At 36.9% G+C, this 21,146-nt stretch overlaps 2 protein-coding genes across 2 annotated transcripts; both read left to right on the plus strand.

Annotated features, from left to right (window-relative positions):
- The first annotated feature begins 8,260 nt into the window (after window positions 1-8,260).
- On the plus strand, window positions 8,261-8,736 carry LOC127506912 (histone H4). The gene has a single exon (XM_051883757.1). The coding sequence runs from the start codon at window positions 8,283-8,285 to the stop codon at window positions 8,592-8,594; it is 312 nt and encodes a 103-aa protein (XP_051739717.1). The 5' UTR covers window positions 8,261-8,282; the 3' UTR covers window positions 8,595-8,736.
- A 665-nt stretch (window positions 8,737-9,401) lies between these two features.
- Window positions 9,402-13,041, plus strand: LOC127506884 (histone H2B). Its single transcript, XM_051883725.1, has one exon. It carries the CDS (start codon window positions 9,445-9,447, stop codon window positions 9,817-9,819), a length of 375 nt encoding a protein of 124 aa, XP_051739685.1. The 5' UTR covers window positions 9,402-9,444; the 3' UTR covers window positions 9,820-13,041.
- The last annotated feature ends 8,105 nt before the right edge of the window (window positions 13,042-21,146 follow it).

Raw genomic sequence — 21,146 nt, forward strand, 5'->3', positions numbered from 1 at the left:
TAAATCAGGGGTGCCAAACTCATTTTAGGTTGAGGCCCGGATTGGAAAAAAATAACCATGCGCAGGCCGAATTAATTAATTAAAAAAACAAAAAACAAAAACAAACAAACTAGTACACTGCTCTTTAAAACTGCATTTGCTTTTACGGCGAAAAAAACTATTAGATTTTTTTAAATAATGCCTTATTTAATTTTTTTTTTATTAGTGATGCACCTATTTTGATTTTTCATGGCCAATTCCAATTTTTTTAGAAGCAAATTAGCTGATTCTAATACTGATTGCAGATTTTTTTTTTTTTTTTAAAGCAAATTTATTTGTTGTTTATTTGTTCAAAATATGTGTAGCTCTTTGATATTTGAGGCAAACACTGCATGTTTATCACAATCCCAACAAAGATGATATGCACATGAGCATGAGCAGTTGTTTTTAATTTAAATTATTGTATAATTTCAAGATTAACAGCAAAAACAGCATGGTCTGACTTTAGTTTTGTGAAATTATGCTACATAAGACGCTTGCAGAAAACACAATCAGCAGACGGACTGAATGAAAATGAAAACTCACTCTCTGACAGTAGGTGGCGCTTGTGGAACAGCAGTGATACAGCGTTTCCATGGTTACCGCTATACACAAAGCAGCATTGCGTCGATAAATAGGCTACTTTATACTGAGATAAGAGGAAAAGCCATCAAAACTTTTCTGAAGACAGTTCCCTTTAGAGATACATATCAACCCCAATTTAATATTTATATGATTCTTCCTATTTTTCGCGAACAGTGAGCTTGTGCGTGGTAGAGTATTTGCTCTGCTGGCGCGTCTGTTCTCCTCTTTGTGTTCGTATTCAGCTTGTGCCTGTATTAACGTCCTGTTTACGGACTTAATAGATATTTCCACAAATGAAATTTTGGGAAATTATTACAAAGCATTTTGTTTGCAAGCCCGGAATAAAGATTGACCAAAATAACTAAAAAACGTTTGGATTTATGACCAGTGGATCAGTGCATCTCTCTCTCTCTTTTTTTTTTTTTTTAAATATATATATAGTTCAAATCATCCCCCGGGCCGGATTGGACACCTTTGTGGTATGTTTGACACCCCTGGTTTAAATGGAGAAACATGCATAAAAACAGCTTTTACAAACCAATTGCAAATGTTTTATTGAAAGTATAATCCATCAAATGCAATCATGTAATAAAATGTAATCAACTAATGTCATTAAATAAGTGTCTGTATAATATGTGTTCATTTTATCATTTTATCAATTTTCAGGGCTTGTTTTGTTTGTTCTATAGATGGCTCATCTAAACAGGCCAATAAGAGACTATTAACTAAATGGCTGCCCACTGCTCGGTGTGTGTTCACGGTATGTGTGTATGTCAGTTCAATACTCACTGTTGTGTGTGTGCACACAAATTCCTAGAATGTGACACCATACTTGTCTACATGTCATGTCATGTCACTTTCACTTTCAGTTTTATTCCTTTTAATTATACAAATGTCTCATTAAAACGCCAGAGATCAAGTAAAAACCAAATTGTTGGTGAGTTTCATGTTTTGTTCATGTGTTTGCCACACCACACCATGGCAAGCCAAGTTTATGTTATGTTTTGTTTATGTTAGATCATTTATCTGTAAAAGAAAACTTGGTCTTATGGTTGTAGAACGACATGAGGGTGAGTAATTAATGACATTATCTTTATTTTTGAGTGAACTAACCCTTTAAAGGAACACTCCACTTTTTTTTGAAAATAGGCTCATTTTCCAACTCCCCTACAGTTAAACAGTTGAGTTTTACCGTTTTCGAATCCATTCAGCCGATCTCCGGGTCTGGCGGTACCACTTTTAGCATAGCTTAGCATAGTTCATTGAATCTGATTAGACCGTTAGCATCTCCTTAAAAAAATGACCAAATAGTTTGATATTACGCAGCGCCTGTGACCCCCTGTTTGCACAGGGAGCGTGCCTTGCAACCATGGAGACATTTGTGAGAGACGCTGCGTAATATCATTGCGCCTGCTGCAGCCATGGTACGACAGCAAAGTTCCTTGATCATTACGCCGGAATGAGAGTATAGTTCCTAGTCATATTGGCCTAGAAAATCGCAACTTTTCATTTTCCGTCGGTCTTAGTACACGATGTAACTACAGAAGAGTCAAGTTTTAAATAGGAAAAATATCAAAACTCTTTGGTCATTTTTTAACGAGATGCTAACGGTCTAATCAGATTCAATGAACTATGCTAAGCTATGCTAAAAGTGGTACCGCCAGACCCGGAGATCGGCTGAATGGATTCGAAAACGGTAAAACTCAACTGTTTAACTCTAGGGGAGTTGGAAAATTAGCATATTTTCAAAAAAAGTGGAGTGTTCCTTTAAGGCCTGGGCTGGGATCTTGGGTCGTTTGACCACAGTTGGATGGGCTGAACAGAAATCCGTGGCCATCTCCAGTGGAGTCAAAGGGCAGAGGGGAGCTGGCGAATCAGGAGGACGAGGTGGAGCCAGGAAGCTAGATGGAACCAGTGGGGATGAAGAAGTTTAGAAGCTGATGGTGACCTCGAGTAGCTCACCATGGTGGTGTTCATTATTTAGAAGGAAGTTAAAGTTTTTAATCTTTTCAGTAGATTACAGTAAACCTACAGTGATGATGTTTGAATGTGTTCATGTCTAGTCTGTGTTTGAAAGAATGTCTCAGAGTTTATTTGATAGATTATAATTCAGAAATAATACAAATATAGGCCTAATACTCTTAAGCAATATTAAGTTTGGGAAAAAAAATGTTATGAAGTGACGAGACTGCTCTTTGTGCGCAAAAACAAAACAATAATGACTTTATTAAACAAATTTGTTTCTCCCCTGTCAGACTCGTACGCTATGTTCGTTGCAGAGCTTCCAGGTTCTACGTCAGAATGACGGCTCAGTATTGGCCGACGCCTGTTCACGTGAGCAACATGATGCATGCGTGTGTTGCTGACGCAGGAGCCGGCTAGTATTGAGTCGCCGTTCGGACATAAACACGGAAACGCTGCAATGAAATATAGCCTTCACATGGGGAGTGAAGGCTATTCTCTCTGGTCCAATCAAACAGAAGAGCTACTGTAGCTCAAACTGCTAAAAAAAACGTAATGCTGCTCATGATAGAAAGGTGTCAGGACATACAGTGCATCGCAGTTTGCTACATATATAGGGCTACATAGCCACAGAGCGGTCAGGGTGCCCATGATGACCCCTGTCCACCACAAAGTGCCGACAATGGTCATGTGAGCTTTAAAACTGGACAATGGAGCAATGGAAGAAGGTTGCCTGGTGTGGTGAACAACACATTTCAGGGCCCAGTTTATGGACAGGCCCCTCTCTGTCTGTAACAGCGGACAAAGGTTTGATTAATTTTGATTGGATCTTGGTGGACTAACACAAACAAACTGTCTAACGCCATGAGATAGAGATGCTAGGACAACATCCAGACACCTCTTAGAGGGCAAGAAGAAGACCTTTTAGTACCAAGCTCGGGAAGGACAGGACTTCTCATTGGTTCACATGCAGTTTCTGCCATTCACCTATTTACAGACTAACTCCTAAGGTTTTGGCCTGTGACCGCCATACAAATTCCTCAGGACCTCAGCATCAGTGGGTGAAACAAAGAGAGGCCACAGTTATTCATCCAAATCCATTCATAACTATGTTTGGAAACCTTAAAACTGATGAAAACTACACACATCCATTTCATACTTATTCAGAGAAATAAGTATTCTCAGTGACAGCTATCTGTAATGCAACATCTTACACAAATTCAGCTGTTAATGTACATGAATGCATGACAGTTCAATCTTTTCCCATCTTGAGAGAGGCAGAAGACACACATCTGCAACAAGGTTAATCTCAGGAGAGCAAACCTTCTCTTCAAGGTTCCTTTGCATGTTCCAGATTGTTAAAGACCTTCTGCACCTACTTCAGGGCCTCATCTGCGTGTTCCAAATTTTAGGACCCTTTGGTGCTCCAGGAGATCAGCATCCCACAGAGCTTTGTGTTCAAGGCTGTTGAAACAGATTTCAGCTCTTTTCCCCACTTCATTGTTATGCAGCAACCAGTGGAAGACGTCACTGCCATCAGACTGCTCACTCAAGTACGTGGAATGTAAATATCACTTTGCCAAACCTCTTTCCAGAGACCTTGGAATTGCTGTATATTGTCAAGATATGATTTTCTAATTTACATTATAGGTAAGATAGCTGATGATAGTTAATAACAAATAATGTTTCATTTATTTGTTTGGTGTATAATAAGATTCTTCACCTTATTAGTTTCAGAGAAACAATAGTTTATCTTTCCATAAGATGACGTAACTCTGCCATAGCCACACCCAACTTAATCACTTGTATTTTATGCATCTTATGCACTTTATTCATTTATCATTCATAGTACACACCCATACTCATGTATGAAGCAAATGAGAACAGTAAATTACTTTATTGTGGACATTGTCACATAGTTTAAAAACTGCACCTTAACAGCTTTCATTCAAATAAATATAAGCCTAAATTCAATGTTCATCATATAGAGCAATTGAGTCTCTTCAGAAAATTTTGACTAAACCACTCAATTCATATGGATTAGTTTTGCGATCTCTTTATGAACTTTTTGAAGCATCAAAGTCATAGTTGCGTAGCTGTCTATGGAGGGACAGAAAGCTCTCAGATTTCATCAAAAAGATCTTCATGGGTGTTCCTAAGATGAACGAAAGTCTTACGAGTTTGGATCCCATTCCAACGTACACATCCTACACTGACACCTTATTGTAAATGTAAAGTTTGACCAAATTGTCTTAGTCAATATATTTATCTTTCAAGATATAAATATGAAGATATCTTTAATTATGGACACTTTAATAGAGTTTAACGATTGCTTTCAGATCAAAACTTAGTGAATTAATGCTTTAATAGAGCAAAAACATCTGCCAGTGGGTTATGAAAATTACAATAGAGAATAGTATATTGCTAATAATAATATTAGTAATAATAATAATAATAATAATAATAGAGAATAATAATAGAGAATAAACACTTTTCTGGGCTGGCATGTTTTAGTTCAGATTAAAATGCAAAAAAAGAAAAAAAAAAAGTGTAAACACATGTTTGAAAAGTATTTAAGTATTTAAATATTTGGAGTTGTTTATAAAAAAATCTGAATGGCTGTTTGAAAAATGTAAATGCTGGTTACCTTTTTTCCTTGTCCGTTACTAGCAGGCATAGATATGATGTATACATAGATGCCTCATTGGCGGGCGTTTCAATGGGCCACTATGTGTAAGTCATCCGCCATATTGGAGCGGTCCATATTGGAGAGCAAGTTGACAGCGTTTGCAACCGTATAGATACATGTATAAATATCTTTCTGTTTATGAAGTAGACATTAGCAGATGATTTCACTAAACTAAACAATACAACAAGACAAAGGCGTCAGCTGACATGACATTAAAAAGTTCCTATAGTACAAATAAAAACCTTAAAAGTATAGTAAAACATAATATTGAGTTAATACATATAAAAACATAAACCAACACATCCTCACATGTGAAAGGTTATCCCATCCCAATCTCGGCGGTTTCACAACCAGAAGCTGCGCAATGTTGTGCCATCATTCTTACTGTGAGTGACGACACCCGTGTCTGGAGTGGTGGAATGAGGCATATACATACATATATATATATATATATATATATATGGCAGGTATCACAAACAGAAAGTTGCATATGCGCAGTGCTGCTTTGTGTACAGGAGTAACCATGGTAACCGCTGTATTTCTGCTGTTCCATAAGCTCCACCTCCTGTCAGAGAGTGAATCTGCATTTTTATTCAGCCTGTCCACTGCTTTTGTTCAGATCAATGCGTAAACCAGACCAAATTTTCATGCAGCAAATACGCATTATTGTTTAATTTAACTGGTCGATGGAAAAGAAGCTAACATGTGTTCTAAAAATCTAAACAATGCGGATAATAAGGTATCTAGAATTATTCAAGTATTTTGAAGTGTCCACAATAACAATACCATGCATGGCACTGATACCGTTGTTACATTGGCTGAGCGTTTTCGAAGCACTTGCAAATGCCGAATTAAACCAATGAAACAGTGCCTTTTTAAAATTCATCATTTAACCTTATCTTGCTCACTTTTTTCCTATTTTCCTTTTCTCTTTTTCGTAAGTTGAAAGTGTAGGACGTAGCATAAATGCATATGCGGACCAGACAAGTAATTTGGCAAATATCACTTTTAAAAAAAAAAGAAAAAAAAAAAAGACCAAGCTTCTGCGCACATACACACTCAAACACGTAAACCTATAGACTAAACATGTAAATGAACGGCAAGAATGCGTTAAAGGTATTCGGTTTTCAGTAGGAAAGGTGTCATTTAAGTGGCCCCTAAAGTAATAATTAACAATTTTTACAACGGAAGTGATTCAATCAAAAACCAATTTTAGCTCGATAATAATTTTCCTATTGTCACTGTGAAGCTGCTTTGAAACAATATGTATTGCGAAAAGCGCTATATAAATGAAGATAAACGTTTTGAACTTGGAGAGGCGTTACACTTTCTTCATAAGTTGAATACAGAAGGTGGTCTGGCAGAAGCTAGATATTTTACTTTATAACTTGTTAAATATGGATTTTTTCTTACACAAAACGCATCGCTTTGCTTCAGAAGGCCTTTATTAACCCCCCTGGGGCCGTGTGGAGTAGGTTTATGATGGATGAATGTGGATGGATGCACTTTCTTCAGCTCATACTCGTTGGTCCCGTTCACTGCCATTATAAAGCTTAGATGCGTCAGGATATTTATTAATATAACTCTGATTGTGTTCATCAGAAAGAAGAAAGTCATATACACCTAGGATGGCTTGAGGGTGAGTAAAGCTTGGGCTAATTTTTATTTTAAAGTGAACTAATCCTTTAATTGCAAAAAAAAAAAGATGTTTGGTAGTGACGTTCCTTAAAGTTACACACAGATTTTCAGACTTTTGAACACATTTAACTCAAAATGATGGTAGATATCTACTATGAAAGAGAGGCTATGAGAAAACACTTCTTGATATTTCTTGAAATGTAGGGGTGTGGTTAAAATCAATCTCAGCCTATGGTCTAAAACATTCACTGAAACTTTATGTAATAAAAAAAAATAATTGCGGGACAATTATTATTTTTTTATTACATAAAGTTTCATGATACAAAGAAAATATAAAATAATTTTTTTTTGAACTTCACTTTTTAATATACATATGTATTTTTTTTTTTTTTTTTAGGGGTTAGGCTTCAGGACAGCCACCTCCCAATTGAAAGTACCCAATAAATTATGATTTTATATTAAGCTTACAGATATTTTAAATATCTTAGTAAATATCTAAAATTTAAATATTTAATTGCTTTTTAAATGTGTTTTTGGTTGTGGGACAGCAGTTTGCACCAACTCTGTAGAATGGCCCATTTAGTTGTCTTTTTCTGCTCAGACGGCTAAACCGCCCTTGGAATTTTAGAAATGGGAGAATTGTGTTTGTCTTCATGAAACGCTATGTAGGACACTACTGTTCTGTAGCTGTATGTCAACCAATAGTGAATACCACAGCAGATAATTCATCAAGGGTCCATATGGGTAATACCTGAATATAACTTTACATATAAATTCACAACAACATATATATCACACGTCTGCTGTATATATGAAAAACTACTGAGAATATAACTAGGCTACAGTAGATCATATATCATTACATTGTCCATCTGATCCAATTATCTGTAATCTGTATTAGTAATTTTTCATTTCACAAAAACACAGTCAAATGCAACTCAATTGTCTATGTAGGCTATGCATGAAGACCAACAGTGAATTATCTACAGATATTTAATCCTTAGTGCAGCTCATTATACTATCTGATGTCTTAATGTAACGTTTATATTAATTTATAAAAATAAAAAACTCAATAAATCATCGTCTATAGACGGGACTAATGTGTAAGTTTCGAGCGTCGATTTAATGATGTTTTTCGCCTTATATCCTCCTCCTCTATTGTCTGCATCAGGAACAACAGAAGAACAAAACCGCTGGTTCGTGTATCTGAGAATCTGCCTGCTCCAGATCTGCAGCATCCTCAAACATGGAAAGACGGGTACCGTATGACGTTGTATAGCACCGCCTTTGCATGTTTCAACAAGGTCCTGTAAGCGATTGTAAAAGCTCTTCTTGCACATCCTACTGGCATTCAAACGTCCAGTGTAAAGAAATCTTGTTAGTTGCAGCTATGTCAGGAAGAGGCAAAGGCGGTAAAGGGCTCGGAAAAGGAGGCGCCAAGCGTCACCGTAAGGTTTTGCGCGATAACATCCAGGGAATCACCAAACCCGCCATCCGTCGTCTCGCTCGCCGTGGCGGTGTTAAGCGTATCTCCGGTCTGATCTACGAGGAGACCCGCGGAGTGTTGAAGGTGTTTCTGGAGAACGTGATCCGCGATGCCGTCACCTACACCGAGCACGCCAAGAGAAAGACCGTGACCGCCATGGATGTTGTGTACGCGCTGAAGCGACAGGGACGAACCCTGTACGGCTTTGGAGGTTAAAAACCTAAAATCAAGAAAAACTACTCAAACCCAACGGCTCTTTTAAGAGCCACCCACTCTGTCACATAAAGAGTCCGACGTTTTAACCGTGTCGACCGCACGTGTCACTATAAAAAGACTTGTTTTCTGAATCCAGCATGAACTTCACCAAAGTTAAATAAACTCGTAAATAATGTTTAACAGCAATGCATCGAGACTAATGCAAAAACATTTGTCGGCCCTTCTTTGACAGCAATGATTCCCGAAATATTAATGTTGCTTTAAATAGCGCACGAACACCATTTGTTTTTGTATTAAACAATCTTTATTAATTTAATAGATACTGTGTTTTACAAAACGAACAAAAGGGCATTAATGTGAAAATAATAGCAAAGTTAGCAGAAGTGGAAATGCAGAAAACAAAAATGTTATTTTAGACAAAAGGTTGTTTTCAAAGACGTTTGTAGGAAAAAGTGTTTGTAAAGGTGGTCTGACCATTATTTTATTTCCTCCCAAACTCCTTCAATGGCTCTATAATGGTGTTTTAATTACACGATGGTTCACGATATTTGTCTAGAACCGCTTGTTTTCTCAAACTAATAATAAAAAGAGCGGGAAACGAAACCAAGGAAACAGTCAGGGTGTAGTTCAAACATTGAGCGGTTGGCGGCGGCGCATATGATTGGCTCTCATTCTGCTAGTAATGCTTTGAGTTGTCCAATGAAATACGAGTTTATGGGTTTGGCCTATTAAAAGAGGCAATCAGATAGTTCCCGTATCTCTTTGAAAATTAGCATAGGGCAGTGAATAAATATCGCTATATTGTTCTTGAGTTCACATTGCTTCGTGCAGTTTGAGATCACGCAGTATCATGCCTGAACCAGCAAAGTCCGCGCCTAAGAAGGGCTCCAAGAAGGCCGTCACGAAGACCGCCGGTAAGGGAGGAAAGAAGCGCAAGAGGTCCAGGAAGGAGAGTTACGCTATCTACGTCTACAAAGTCCTGAAGCAGGTTCATCCTGACACCGGTATCTCTTCCAAGGCGATGGGCATCATGAACTCTTTCGTCAACGACATCTTCGAGCGCATCGCCGGTGAGTCGTCTCGTCTCGCTCACTACAACAAGCGCTCCACCATCACTTCTAGAGAGATCCAGACCGCCGTGCGTCTGCTGCTGCCCGGAGAGCTGGCCAAACACGCCGTGTCCGAGGGCACCAAAGCAGTGACCAAATATACCAGTTCCAAGTAGAGATTTAACCGAGACTCTCAGCGACCCAAAGGCTCTTTTAAGAGCCACCTATCTTCTCGTTAAAGAGGTTCTGTTGTCCGTAGAATCAGTTGCCAAGTAAATAAGTATAGAAACTTCCATGACCGTAATTTGATCCGAGTCTAATCCAAAGCTAGTTTTCGTGTTTATTCAGCGACCTGTTTTCCAAAAAGTATGGCAGTGTGGTTTTAAAAAAGCTATTTAGTTTACTTAAGATTAATTATTGCTGGGTTATTGAGGTAATTGAATGAAGAAATTTAAAGCGTTAGTTAACCCAAAAATGAAAATGTCACTTATTACTCACCCTCATATCGTTCTACACCCGTAAGACCTTTGTTCATCTTCGGAACACAAATTAAGATATTTTTGACGAAATCCGATGGCTCAGAGAGGCCTGCGTAGACCGCATTGGTACTTTCTCTCTAAAAATCTAACTTATCAACCTTAATATTATAAAGCGACGAGAGGTGGGTTGAAGTCCTTTTTTTTTTTTTTTTTTTTTTTTTTTTTTTTTTTTTTTTTTGGGGGGGTGCACAAAAAAAAAAAAAAAAAAAAAAAAAAAATTCAAAAATACCTAGCGATGGGCGATTTCAAAACACTGCTTCATGAAGCTTCAGAGCTTTACGAATCGAGTCAGTGGTTCGGAGCGCCAAAGTCACGTGATTTCAGTAGTTTGGCGGTTTGATACGCAATCCGAATCACTGATCCGAGACAAAAGATTTGTAATGCTCCGAAGCAGTGTTTTGAAATCGGCCATCACTAGATATTGTTAAAAAGTCTTTTTGGCGCACAAAAAATATTCTCTTCGCTTTATAATATTAAGGTTGAACAACTGTACTCACATGAACTGATTTAAATGTGTTTTTAGTACCTTTATGGATCTTGAGAGAGGAAATACCATAGCTGTCTATGCAGGCCTCACTGAGCCATTGGATTTCATCAAAAATATCTTAATTTGTGTTCCGAAGATGAACAAAGGTTTTATGAGTGTAGAACGACATGAGGGTGAGTAATAAGTGACATTATTTTCATTTTTTGGGGTGAACTAACCCATTATGTCTAGTTAAACTCATTTCCTTGCGTTATATTTGGGAAAAAGAAAGATCACCCAGGTAAGTTATAGGGATTTGGGATGAAGAAAAAAAAAAAAAAAAAAATTGATGATGGACAAATTATTCAACACTCATGTGAAATCTCAATTTTAGTTCCAAATCGTGTACTTTTCCCACTGTTAAAGCACTTCAAAACTTGAGCCCATTAGTAACTGTTTCTACATCATGAGAATGTAATGTTCATAACGCCGCATTCACACGGGGCGTCGGCGTTAATGCTTCTCCTTTACTCTGAATTGGTGACATCATGCGTTGCCGAACTGAATTGTAGGTTCCATCGCGTCGCGATGCAAGTGGCAGAAGTTGAAGATTTCTCAACTTTTCAAGCGCCAACGCAGGCGTCAGCCAATCAGATCGCCATGCAAACACTCTACAGCAGTCGCTAGCCACTTGCATTCATGCAACACCGGAAAGTAAGTTGATTGGCTGTTATCGCTATAACGGTTGCGTCAACACAAGCTTCAGACACGCCCTCTGTCAAGTGTTGACGTTCCGCGTGAAAGCAGCGTTACTGTAGACAGGAGCATTTGGGTTTAGTCGATTTCTGATTCATTTTACTAGTCTCCGCTAATAAAATCATTTTAGCGAAATTCACTTGCCAGTAGGGTGTTTTTACAAGTCTGATAATAATTCTTTCAATTTTTGGATTTCTCATTGTCAGCTTATACGGACTAAAGCCCTGCAGCTGTCTGAATATGTTATTTTTAATAAAGTATCTTCCAGCTGACCTGTCAGATGATGATGACTGCAGCATCTACGACTGAAGGACAATAAGAAGAACTCTGAATATTACACAGCTGTCACTGTACTGGAGCAGCTATGATGCTTTTTAAATAGTACTTAACCCTCTGGTTGTGTTAATGTTATCGCAGTGGACTAAAACTTACCATGTGTGGTAATATTGGAAGGATGAATAGATATTGGGTGCAGACAGTTCAGAATAGGATGAAGTTAATCTCTGTGAAAAGAGGCTTACAATCATTCAGATCCAAAGAAATATAAAACCTGTGCTAACTGAAAGAAATCAAGTTGACAAATATTGGTAATAATATAGCATACTGAGAGGTTTACAAGCAATTTTGAGTATGCCGGTTATTTTTGACCTGGAACACCACAAGTGAGACTTTGTACCATTTTGTACAAAATAAAAGCATTTCAAAACAAACTTCCTAGTTAAACATTAAAACTAGTGCGAATAATTGTGTAGAATATTTTAACATTTTATTTAATTTTGCCAAAATTACCCTTATAATGCTTGTTTCAGTCCCTTTGTTGTGTGTTCTCAGGGCAGGTTTATGTACATTGTAAAAAATATTGCCTTGGTTTTGACTCAAAAATAAAAATAAATAAATAAATAAATAAATAAATAAATAATAATAAATTAAATAAAATTGAGGCAACTATTTGCATCAGACTTCTAAGTATTTTGAACTCATCTAATTTGTGTTTGACCAAATAGCCTTTACATGTCTTCAACATGCACACTTAAGTAATTTCAACTCAGTTTTCCTTGTAAAAACAACTCAAATTCAAACTCAAAGGGTTTCTCCCTTCTCCCACTGCGCTCCGTGTCCATGTTTTTGGCAGGGTTCTCCTGGTAAAATTCTCATTCCTGGGGCTAAATATCATATTATTTGGGGTCGCTTCAATTCGCGGCAACAGTGTAAAAGTAGCCCAATTGCGCGGGAAAACCGCACACTTGACAACACTGAACAGCTGCTCATTCATTAAAGCATTTCATATGATGCGATGTGCTACATCCTAATGTCAGGCTCCATTTGTCACCACAACGGTAACTCCCAAAACTCCCAACATGAAAAAAAAAAAACCTTTCTAAACCCCACCTTAATAGAACATTAAACAATAATAAATCTTCTTATTTATCTTGCTTAAAACACATAAAGATGAACAAATTCAACATTTTCTCTTCCAGTTAAATCCCATGCAAAGCATTCTGGGAACTAGAAATCTCCTTACCTCCAGTAAGTAGATTATACACAATAAAATTAAGTTAATGCTAATTTAAATATAATATTGAACAAGCAGCAAACATCCTTGTTTTGAGTGAGTGCTTCCATTTCAGCCAAGCGGCAACCTCCTTCAGTTTCTAATGAAGCCAATACGGAAGTGAATTAAACTGCAATTCATCAACTGGCCGCTAGGGACAAGCTCCAAAAGAGAGCCGAATCTCATTGAGTCCCATGTTAAAATAGCAAACTTTATAGCAGAAAAAAAAAAACATGTTTACAGTTGGTACAAATTGTGGTTTTGGCCTATACTGTTAATTTTGCCCTTCATCACAACTCTGAGGGGGGTGATTTTTTTTTTATAACTCATCCGTTTAAATTATATCAAGTCTTAAAGTTCTGCATAATTAAGGGCGTGGTCATTTGAGTGACAGGTCAATTGCCGCTGCTGTCTGTGAGCCGTCACTTTACCTCAGCTAATTCCAGCCGCTGAATTTGGCATCTCTGCTGTGTTTGTGCTTTTTTCTGAATTATTTTATACAATTATAAAATAATATGGTTTGCTGCGTTAATGGTCGAGACTCGAGACAGATGTGTGTCTGTGTACATGTGCATGCATGTGGAAGATAAACAGAACACACGTTGTTGGATCGTGGCATTGGCTAAAAGTTTTGTTCCTGAGATTTACTACAATGACAATGGCGGGAGAATATTAATTTGTTTGTGAGAGTCTAATGTACTATCATTTACAGTTTTACATCATAAACGCTGCTCAGGTTGCATCATTTCTTGAAGAACGATGATGGAGAGCAGATCATTCAGAAGAAATGTGATGCAAACAATGGATAATATATCTATTTCATGGATTTAACGCTTTTGTGGACAAAAAGTACTGTTTTTTTGTTTTGCAATGGACAATTTTCATGTTATTTCCACACTCGACACAGATTAATTACTGGTGTTGGAGCATCTATATCGTAAAAAAGACACCATAGATTGACAGTAAATCTTTAGAACTTTCTAATGATATAACTTGTTATCTTTATTAATATTTTAGATAGTATAGATAGATAGATAGATAGATAGCTCCTTTGCCTGCTAACATGATCACGTCGAGCTAGGCCGGCGGGCGTGGTTTCAGCAACCAGTCACCTCGGTTCCAACCACGTCCCGCCTCTATGGCCATTTTCAGTTATCCGGGAGTGACGTGCGGTGACGTGGAGCTAAGATGGCAGCGGCCTCATTTGCGCTTCAAAAATGCTATTCAGAAATCTACGGGTGACGTCACGGACACTACGTCCATGTTTTTTTAGTCTATGATTTCAGCAGCAAAACTAAAAAAAATCCATGACTTTTCAAACAAGGAAATAAATTAAGACAAGTTTTCGGCAAGGTGCGAGCAGCACATCGCTACGCGTCAAAAGCAAGAAACCATTACAATCAGTGAACTATACTGGATGCGATGCAGCGCGATGAGACAGTAAACGGATGCCCTGTATACCTGAGGTAATCCACACGGTTGTGAAGCTTCCAACAGCAGAACTAATGGATTTGTAAAGTTCGCTTTGATGCGTCCAGTATGTAGACTGATTCAAGCTGTTGCGGTGCGGTGTGAAACGACAACGGTCACGACTGTTGTAGACAACGCTGCTATTGAATTATAGTGAAATATGAAATATGAGAAAAATTGCTAGATTTATGTTGCAATATAAAAAGTACATGTAAACTTAATAAATGAAAATTATCATGACAGAATAATACAAACAATTATAAATCAAATTCTCTGAAATATTGAAGTCCAAAATACAAATAATATCAAATAAAAATGTTAGTAAAAATCTTAATAAAAGCTTAGTAAAATCTTAACCCAATCTAAATATGTTAATCAAAAATCTAAGTATAAATCTATGAGTCTGAGTGAAATGCTCTTGCCTACGAAGACTAAAGTTTGACGAGATCTCGTTGGTATAAAATGCAAAGAGCAATAAATTGAGAAGGTGTCAGATCGAGAGATCGAGAAAGGTGTCAGATCGAGAAAAGGTACCCTAAAACTAGACATCAGCAAGTTCCTCTTTTGGGCATAGCCAACACTAGTAAACCACAAGAGCTATTAAAGCGAATCTGCACTTTATCACCCTTGTATTTACATATGAAAAATGGAAACTTTTAGACAATGTGTGCATGTGTGAGTACAGCTTTAGGAAAACACTCTGGTCAGCAATGTAACCCTAAAAGACTCTTCATGAGAGAAACAGTGTACATTTGCCATAAAAGAATTGTGTTTTGTCATAAAATCATAAAAACATAAAACAATAACTGATTACAATATAACTTGATTCAATGATTGATTATGGGCAAGAAAAACATCTTCATTTTCAATCTTCACTCAAAAATATATGATTTCTATAAAAATATAATTAAGATGTTAAAACATAAACATTAATCTTCTCATCAGTTTTAGTCTTTAAACTTCTTTGTATATCTCCCTTTGCACTGAACTTTGAGCGTTGTGACTTTGCAGATGTTATTTATGCTCAAACAGCAACATTACACACTAACTAAAGTTAAAAAAGTCAAATCATAATCAACCACCCCTTTAAAGTCCCCGTGAACCTGAAGTTGCAAACTACTTTTCTCCAGTGTTGTGACATTTTTCCAAGTGAAACAGAATATTCAATAGAGGGTGGGTTTTAACTTTAGCGCTCCTCCTCTCCATCTCTCGCTCATAGCAGACTAACGGTTGGAGGGGAGTGGTTTAAGCGTTTTCAAACCAAGCCGTCAAACTGACGCCATTCCAAACCGGAAGTAACTTTTCAGATTTTGATTATCATGGCAAACTTTTTTTTTTTTTTCTTTGTATTAACTTGCAAGTATTAATTGTTCACCACAAGATTAGTATTATATGCTAACAAAGTAAATAGGGTCAATTTTTATTTCATGATGACTTTAAATAATGTTCTTAGTCTTTCCAACCTGTGACGGGCGGCCGCACGTTTACCTTGAGTGAAATGCCAGTTACGGTTTGTGTAAATATACTACAGTAATGTCCAGAAAAGGTTTAATTCTTTTCATTTTAATTATAAACAAGCCTGAAATTCACTGGGACTCTTATTTTGAAATAGCTCTGCTTCTCTACTTCCAGCTGCTCATTCAGAAAGATTAGGGAGGCAAAATATGCACTTTTACAACCATCTAAACCATATTACAATATTAAAACCATGAAGGAAACATTGCCATAATTCATAAACAGTATAAGATCATAAGTCTAATAATGACTAATGACTTATTGACTTTTGTGTTTTGACTTTCAATGAACAATGTTCATGTTTAATAAAATCATAGCCTTTTGAAGTTAAATGAAATTGACTCTGGTCTATGCTGTGTTCATATTTCAGTTGAACCACACCAAAGACATCTAAACAAACCAAAAACAGGACATGATGTCACAAGATGTGACCCTAAAATGCAGAATGCTCAAGCATACCTGGTTCTTCTCATCATAGTTGTGATGTTGTTTATTACAGTTCAGTATACAGGCATCGGAAATACTGTCTCCTTGCAGCAGATCTTTGTTTGTGTGTAATTCCAGCTGCTGTTTTGACTCCTTTACACATTTTATAAAATCGTCGCAGCTGGTAAAAAAATACCATCATATATGCGCATTTAGCCCAGAACACAGCACTGTTTTGGATGTTCAGCAAGTTCCGTCGCAAAAATGTCATAAGAACTGTTTATTTTTAAGTTTTAAGTTTTTTTATTTTACTGTTTTATTTTTTTGTTTGTTTGTTTTGTATCTTTAGGTTTGTTGTTTAAAATGACAGTGTGAACGCTAAGTGAAACACAACTAAATGTCAAAATCATTTTATTTTTTGGTCTGGACCAAAAGAAGCAAGAGAACCGAACTGAACACACCATAACTCTACATGGCTTAACATTTTGGCATGGTTTACTTGGTTTATTAAAAGTTACATCCGTTGATGGGATTTCAACCCGAGAACATTAGAGCGAAAGCATGATTTATACCACATATTAGATTTTGTTCTCCCACCTCCAAAAATCACAATTCCTGGTTGTCACTCCCCAAAGTTATATGGCCATAAAGACTTCAGGCTGAGCTCCGTTGACCTGGCATAGTAAGCAACCAACGAAAATCCACATAGCAATGCTTTAAAACCCCTCAGAACATATTTGTAACGGGCTGACAACCACACACAATCCTTGTGGGGTAGTGGGTTTTTGCACCGACAAGCACTTCTTGCATTTTTCTTTGCAGAAAGTGTTAACAGTGTATCTTCTTGCTGTAGGGCAGGGGTTCCCAAACACATTCCTGGAGCCTCCCCAACACTGCATGTTTTCCATGTCTCCTTAGTCAAACACACCTGATTCAGATCATCAGTTCATTAGTTGAGACTCCAAGACCTGAAATGGGTGTGTCAGAGGAGACATGCAAAATGTGTAGTGTTGGGGAGGCTCCAGGAATGTGTTTGGGAAACCCTGCTGTAGGTGATCCATGCATCCTGGTCATGTCTCCAGCTCAGTCTCATGGCCTGCCAAAGTTCAGTCATCTAACTTCAGGCACACTCAACAATTCAATCCCCAGACTCAAGAATCGCAACAGCACCACAGGAGTGAGTTGTTTTTGTTAATAATAACTTTTAATAATAGATTTTATTTAAATACTTAAAAACTTACAGTTGATTTTGAAAATGCAGCAAAAAAAAAAAGATGAATAAATCAATAAATAAAAATCTCACTTCCTAGCGCAGTGTTGGTGTTTTGGCTATAATTTCATGGGTCAAAATCCCACAATAATATTTAAAATATCAGTAAGCTTAATATATATAAAATCATCATTTATTGGGTACTTTCAATTGGGAGGTGGCTGTCCAAAACCCTAACCCCTAAAATTCAACTTGTGAAAATCATATTGAAATCATTTTTGCTATTTTTTTTTCCATTGTTGTTTTTAAATATATATATTTTTTATGTTTTATTTTTATTTTTAAATGTGAAGTTAAAAAAAAAAAAAAAAAAAAAATCATGAAACTTCATGTAAAAAAGTGTGTCCCGCTGTCACGATTGAGTCAACTGCACCAGATCTCCCGAACCGCCAGAGGGAGACGTCACCGGAGTATTAGTTTACATTGGACTTAATTTCCCATACACCCACATACCTGGGACTGATTAGTCTTGCACCTGCCACCAATCATCTCCACGCACACTCACTATAAAGCTCTCACTCACACTCAGTCCTTTGCGATGTCTTGATTAGCCACGGTTGTCATTTCTGAGCGTTTATTCATGATTGTTGTTTTGTTGCTGACTTGGACTATACTTTGGATTGTGATTGCTGCCTGTCCCGACCTCTGCCCGTTCATTGTTTACCCCTGCCTGCCTCGACCCTTTGCCTGTTACTGTTTATGCTGTCTGCCGCCTGCCACAACCCTCTGCCTGTTTCCTGGTTTATGTCATCTGTATTGTCTGATTTATTGAATAAACTGCAAATGGATCAATACACTTCTGACTCGTCACACCTGCATTTTCATGTCACTACTGAAACAGTGTATGTTTTAGTCCATTGGCTGAGACTGATTTTAACCACACTTCTACATTTTGTGTCCCTCCCTCTCATAGCCTCTCTTTCATAGTAGATAGGTACCATCATTTTGAGTTAAATGTGTTTGAAAAATCTGTGTGTAACTTTAAGGAATGCCACTACCAAACACCTTTTTTTCTGCAATTAACTGTTTTGGGTGTTTTTCCATAAAATTTAAATTTTATGTGTGTACAACAGTTCAGAACTGTGCTAGCTAACCATGTACTGGTTATCTTTTTTGAGCTAGGCTCAAAAGTATCTAAAATTGTCACTACAGAAACCATTGTTGTTTTTGGGGGGTTATTTGATCAAATTTAGTTTTTATGTGTGTATAACTGTGCTAGGTAACCATGTGCTGATTATCATCTTTGAGCTCAAAAGCATCTAAAATTGTCACTACAGAAACAGTCACAACCCAAAAAAACAACATCATTGTTTTTTGGGGTTTATTCGATAACATTTATTTTGTGTGTGTGTGTAACTGTTCAGAACTGTGCTAGCTAACCGTGTGCTGATTATCATTTTTGAGCTATAGGCTCAAAAGTATGTAAAATTGTCACAACCGAAACTTCACCACATGTTTTGTTTTTTGACTGTTTCGGTATTGACACCATTGTTTTGGTAGTGACAAAAGAGAACACATTATCGTTTATTTGGGGGAAATAAACAAAATTTTAAATTTTTTTTACAGTTATGTAAATCAGTTAAAATTCTGAGTTAAAATCAGTTAAAATTCTGAGTTAAAATTCTTTAATGTGATGTGGTGGTTGTAATGTGATTACTGTCACTACCAAAAACATTGGATGTTTTGTCAAAAATAAAGTATCGACTTTAAAGAATTATCAACTAAGATGTTATTATAGTGTTTGGTTCAATGTATATTCAAACTAATGAATCCTTAACTTTGAAATCAGTATGATAAACTTTCTGCCTTTTACAAAGAAAGATTGGTTTCAAAATACAACAAATCTCAATATTGTTAAAATTGTAATTGTTATTGATTTACCTGTGAAAACTTAAAAAAAAAAAGCAAAAAAAAAAAAAAAGCAAAAAATATATTTACAAGGTAGATGCAAACAAAATCATAATAGGTCAATGTAACCCTTCTTATTAAATTATTTATTATTGTGTTTCGGTAGTGACAAATTTGGGGAGAGGATGAACTGTACAATTACTAGAAATGTGTACCTTGGCTATGATACAATTTGCATACATACAAAATTTGTGGAAAAATACATTTTTTTTAAGACGTTTCCAGCTCTGACTTTGAACCAGTTCTGTAGAATGGCCCATAAAGTAGTTTAATGTACTGCCACTGAAGCTCTGTCAACCTTTTTTCTCACACAGTAAAATGGCTATTCCCTAAATTTAACCCCTTAGCATTCCTGTAAAATGTGCATGCTATTCTTGAACCATTTGGTGTATATGCATGGTTTTGGTCTCCTTTGAAAGGTATGTGTACCGTGGGCGGTACAGTGGAACGCTAACATGTTAAAGAGTTAGTTAATCCAAAAATTTAAATTCTGTCTTCATTTAGGCCTACTCACCCGTGTTGTTCTCATATGTCACACATGCACATACATTTGAACTTCCATGTTTATTACAGTATGTGTGTTGCTCAGTTTATCATATAAAGCTTTGTCTCTTCAGAAGACTTGGATTTTGCTGTTTAACTCTCTTTTATTTGTTAATGAACTTGTGAAAATACATAAGCTAAGATTTCTCTCAAGTTTATTGTCAAGTACATTAACCTGTTCTCACTCCACTGACTCCCAGTTGCTGCCAGATTTAAACTGAAGGCTTCGATGCCGACTTTCAGGACCGCCACTGAAACCGCACCTCCCTACCTCAGTTCACTCCTATTGTCCCTCCCTCAGCTCCTCATTGATTCATCACTGATGCACCTCCATACCATGAAAGATGTTTGTTTTTGCGCCTGTTGCTGATGAAAGTCTGGATGGTTTTGTCTTTGGGACTGAGAACTGGATTTCCAACTACAGCACACATTTCCACTGTCTTTTGGACAATCTAAGATGACCCCGACCCAGAAGATGCAGCATCTCTGCATAGAACAGGTTTTTCCTTGTGTAACAGAGATTCAAATTGCATTTCTTGATCCAGCGGCAGACTTTATTAAGTGACAACAGTTTTCCAAAGTACTCCTGAGCACATGTGGCTATTTTTATCACAGTAGCATGACAGTTTCTCATGTAATGCCGTCTGAGGGCTCGGAGGTCACACACATTCAGTGGAGGTCTCCCGCCTTGTCCTACACAGCCTGAGATTTCTCTGGATTCCCTGAATCTTTTCGCAATATTATATATGGCAGATGGTGAAAGACCTAAATACTTTGCAATCTTGCATTTGATAAATGTGATTTTTGAATTGTTTGACAATTATCTCATGAAATTTGGCACAAAGTGGTGAGCCATGACCCATCTTTGCTTGCAAAGACTGAGCCTTTGGTGGATCTTTTATACCCAAACACCCAAAGTTTTCTTACAGAACTTTCTGTCTCTGACCTGTTTGCATTCAGATTGTGCCTTCGCTTATCCTTATTATATATAAATATACGAAAGTATATATATATATATATATATATATATATATATATATATATATATATATATATGT

Source organism: Ctenopharyngodon idella, chromosome 24 (genome assembly GCF_019924925.1).
Source record: "Ctenopharyngodon idella isolate HZGC_01 chromosome 24, HZGC01, whole genome shotgun sequence".
Taxonomy (NCBI): Eukaryota; Metazoa; Chordata; class Actinopteri; order Cypriniformes; family Xenocyprididae; genus Ctenopharyngodon; species Ctenopharyngodon idella.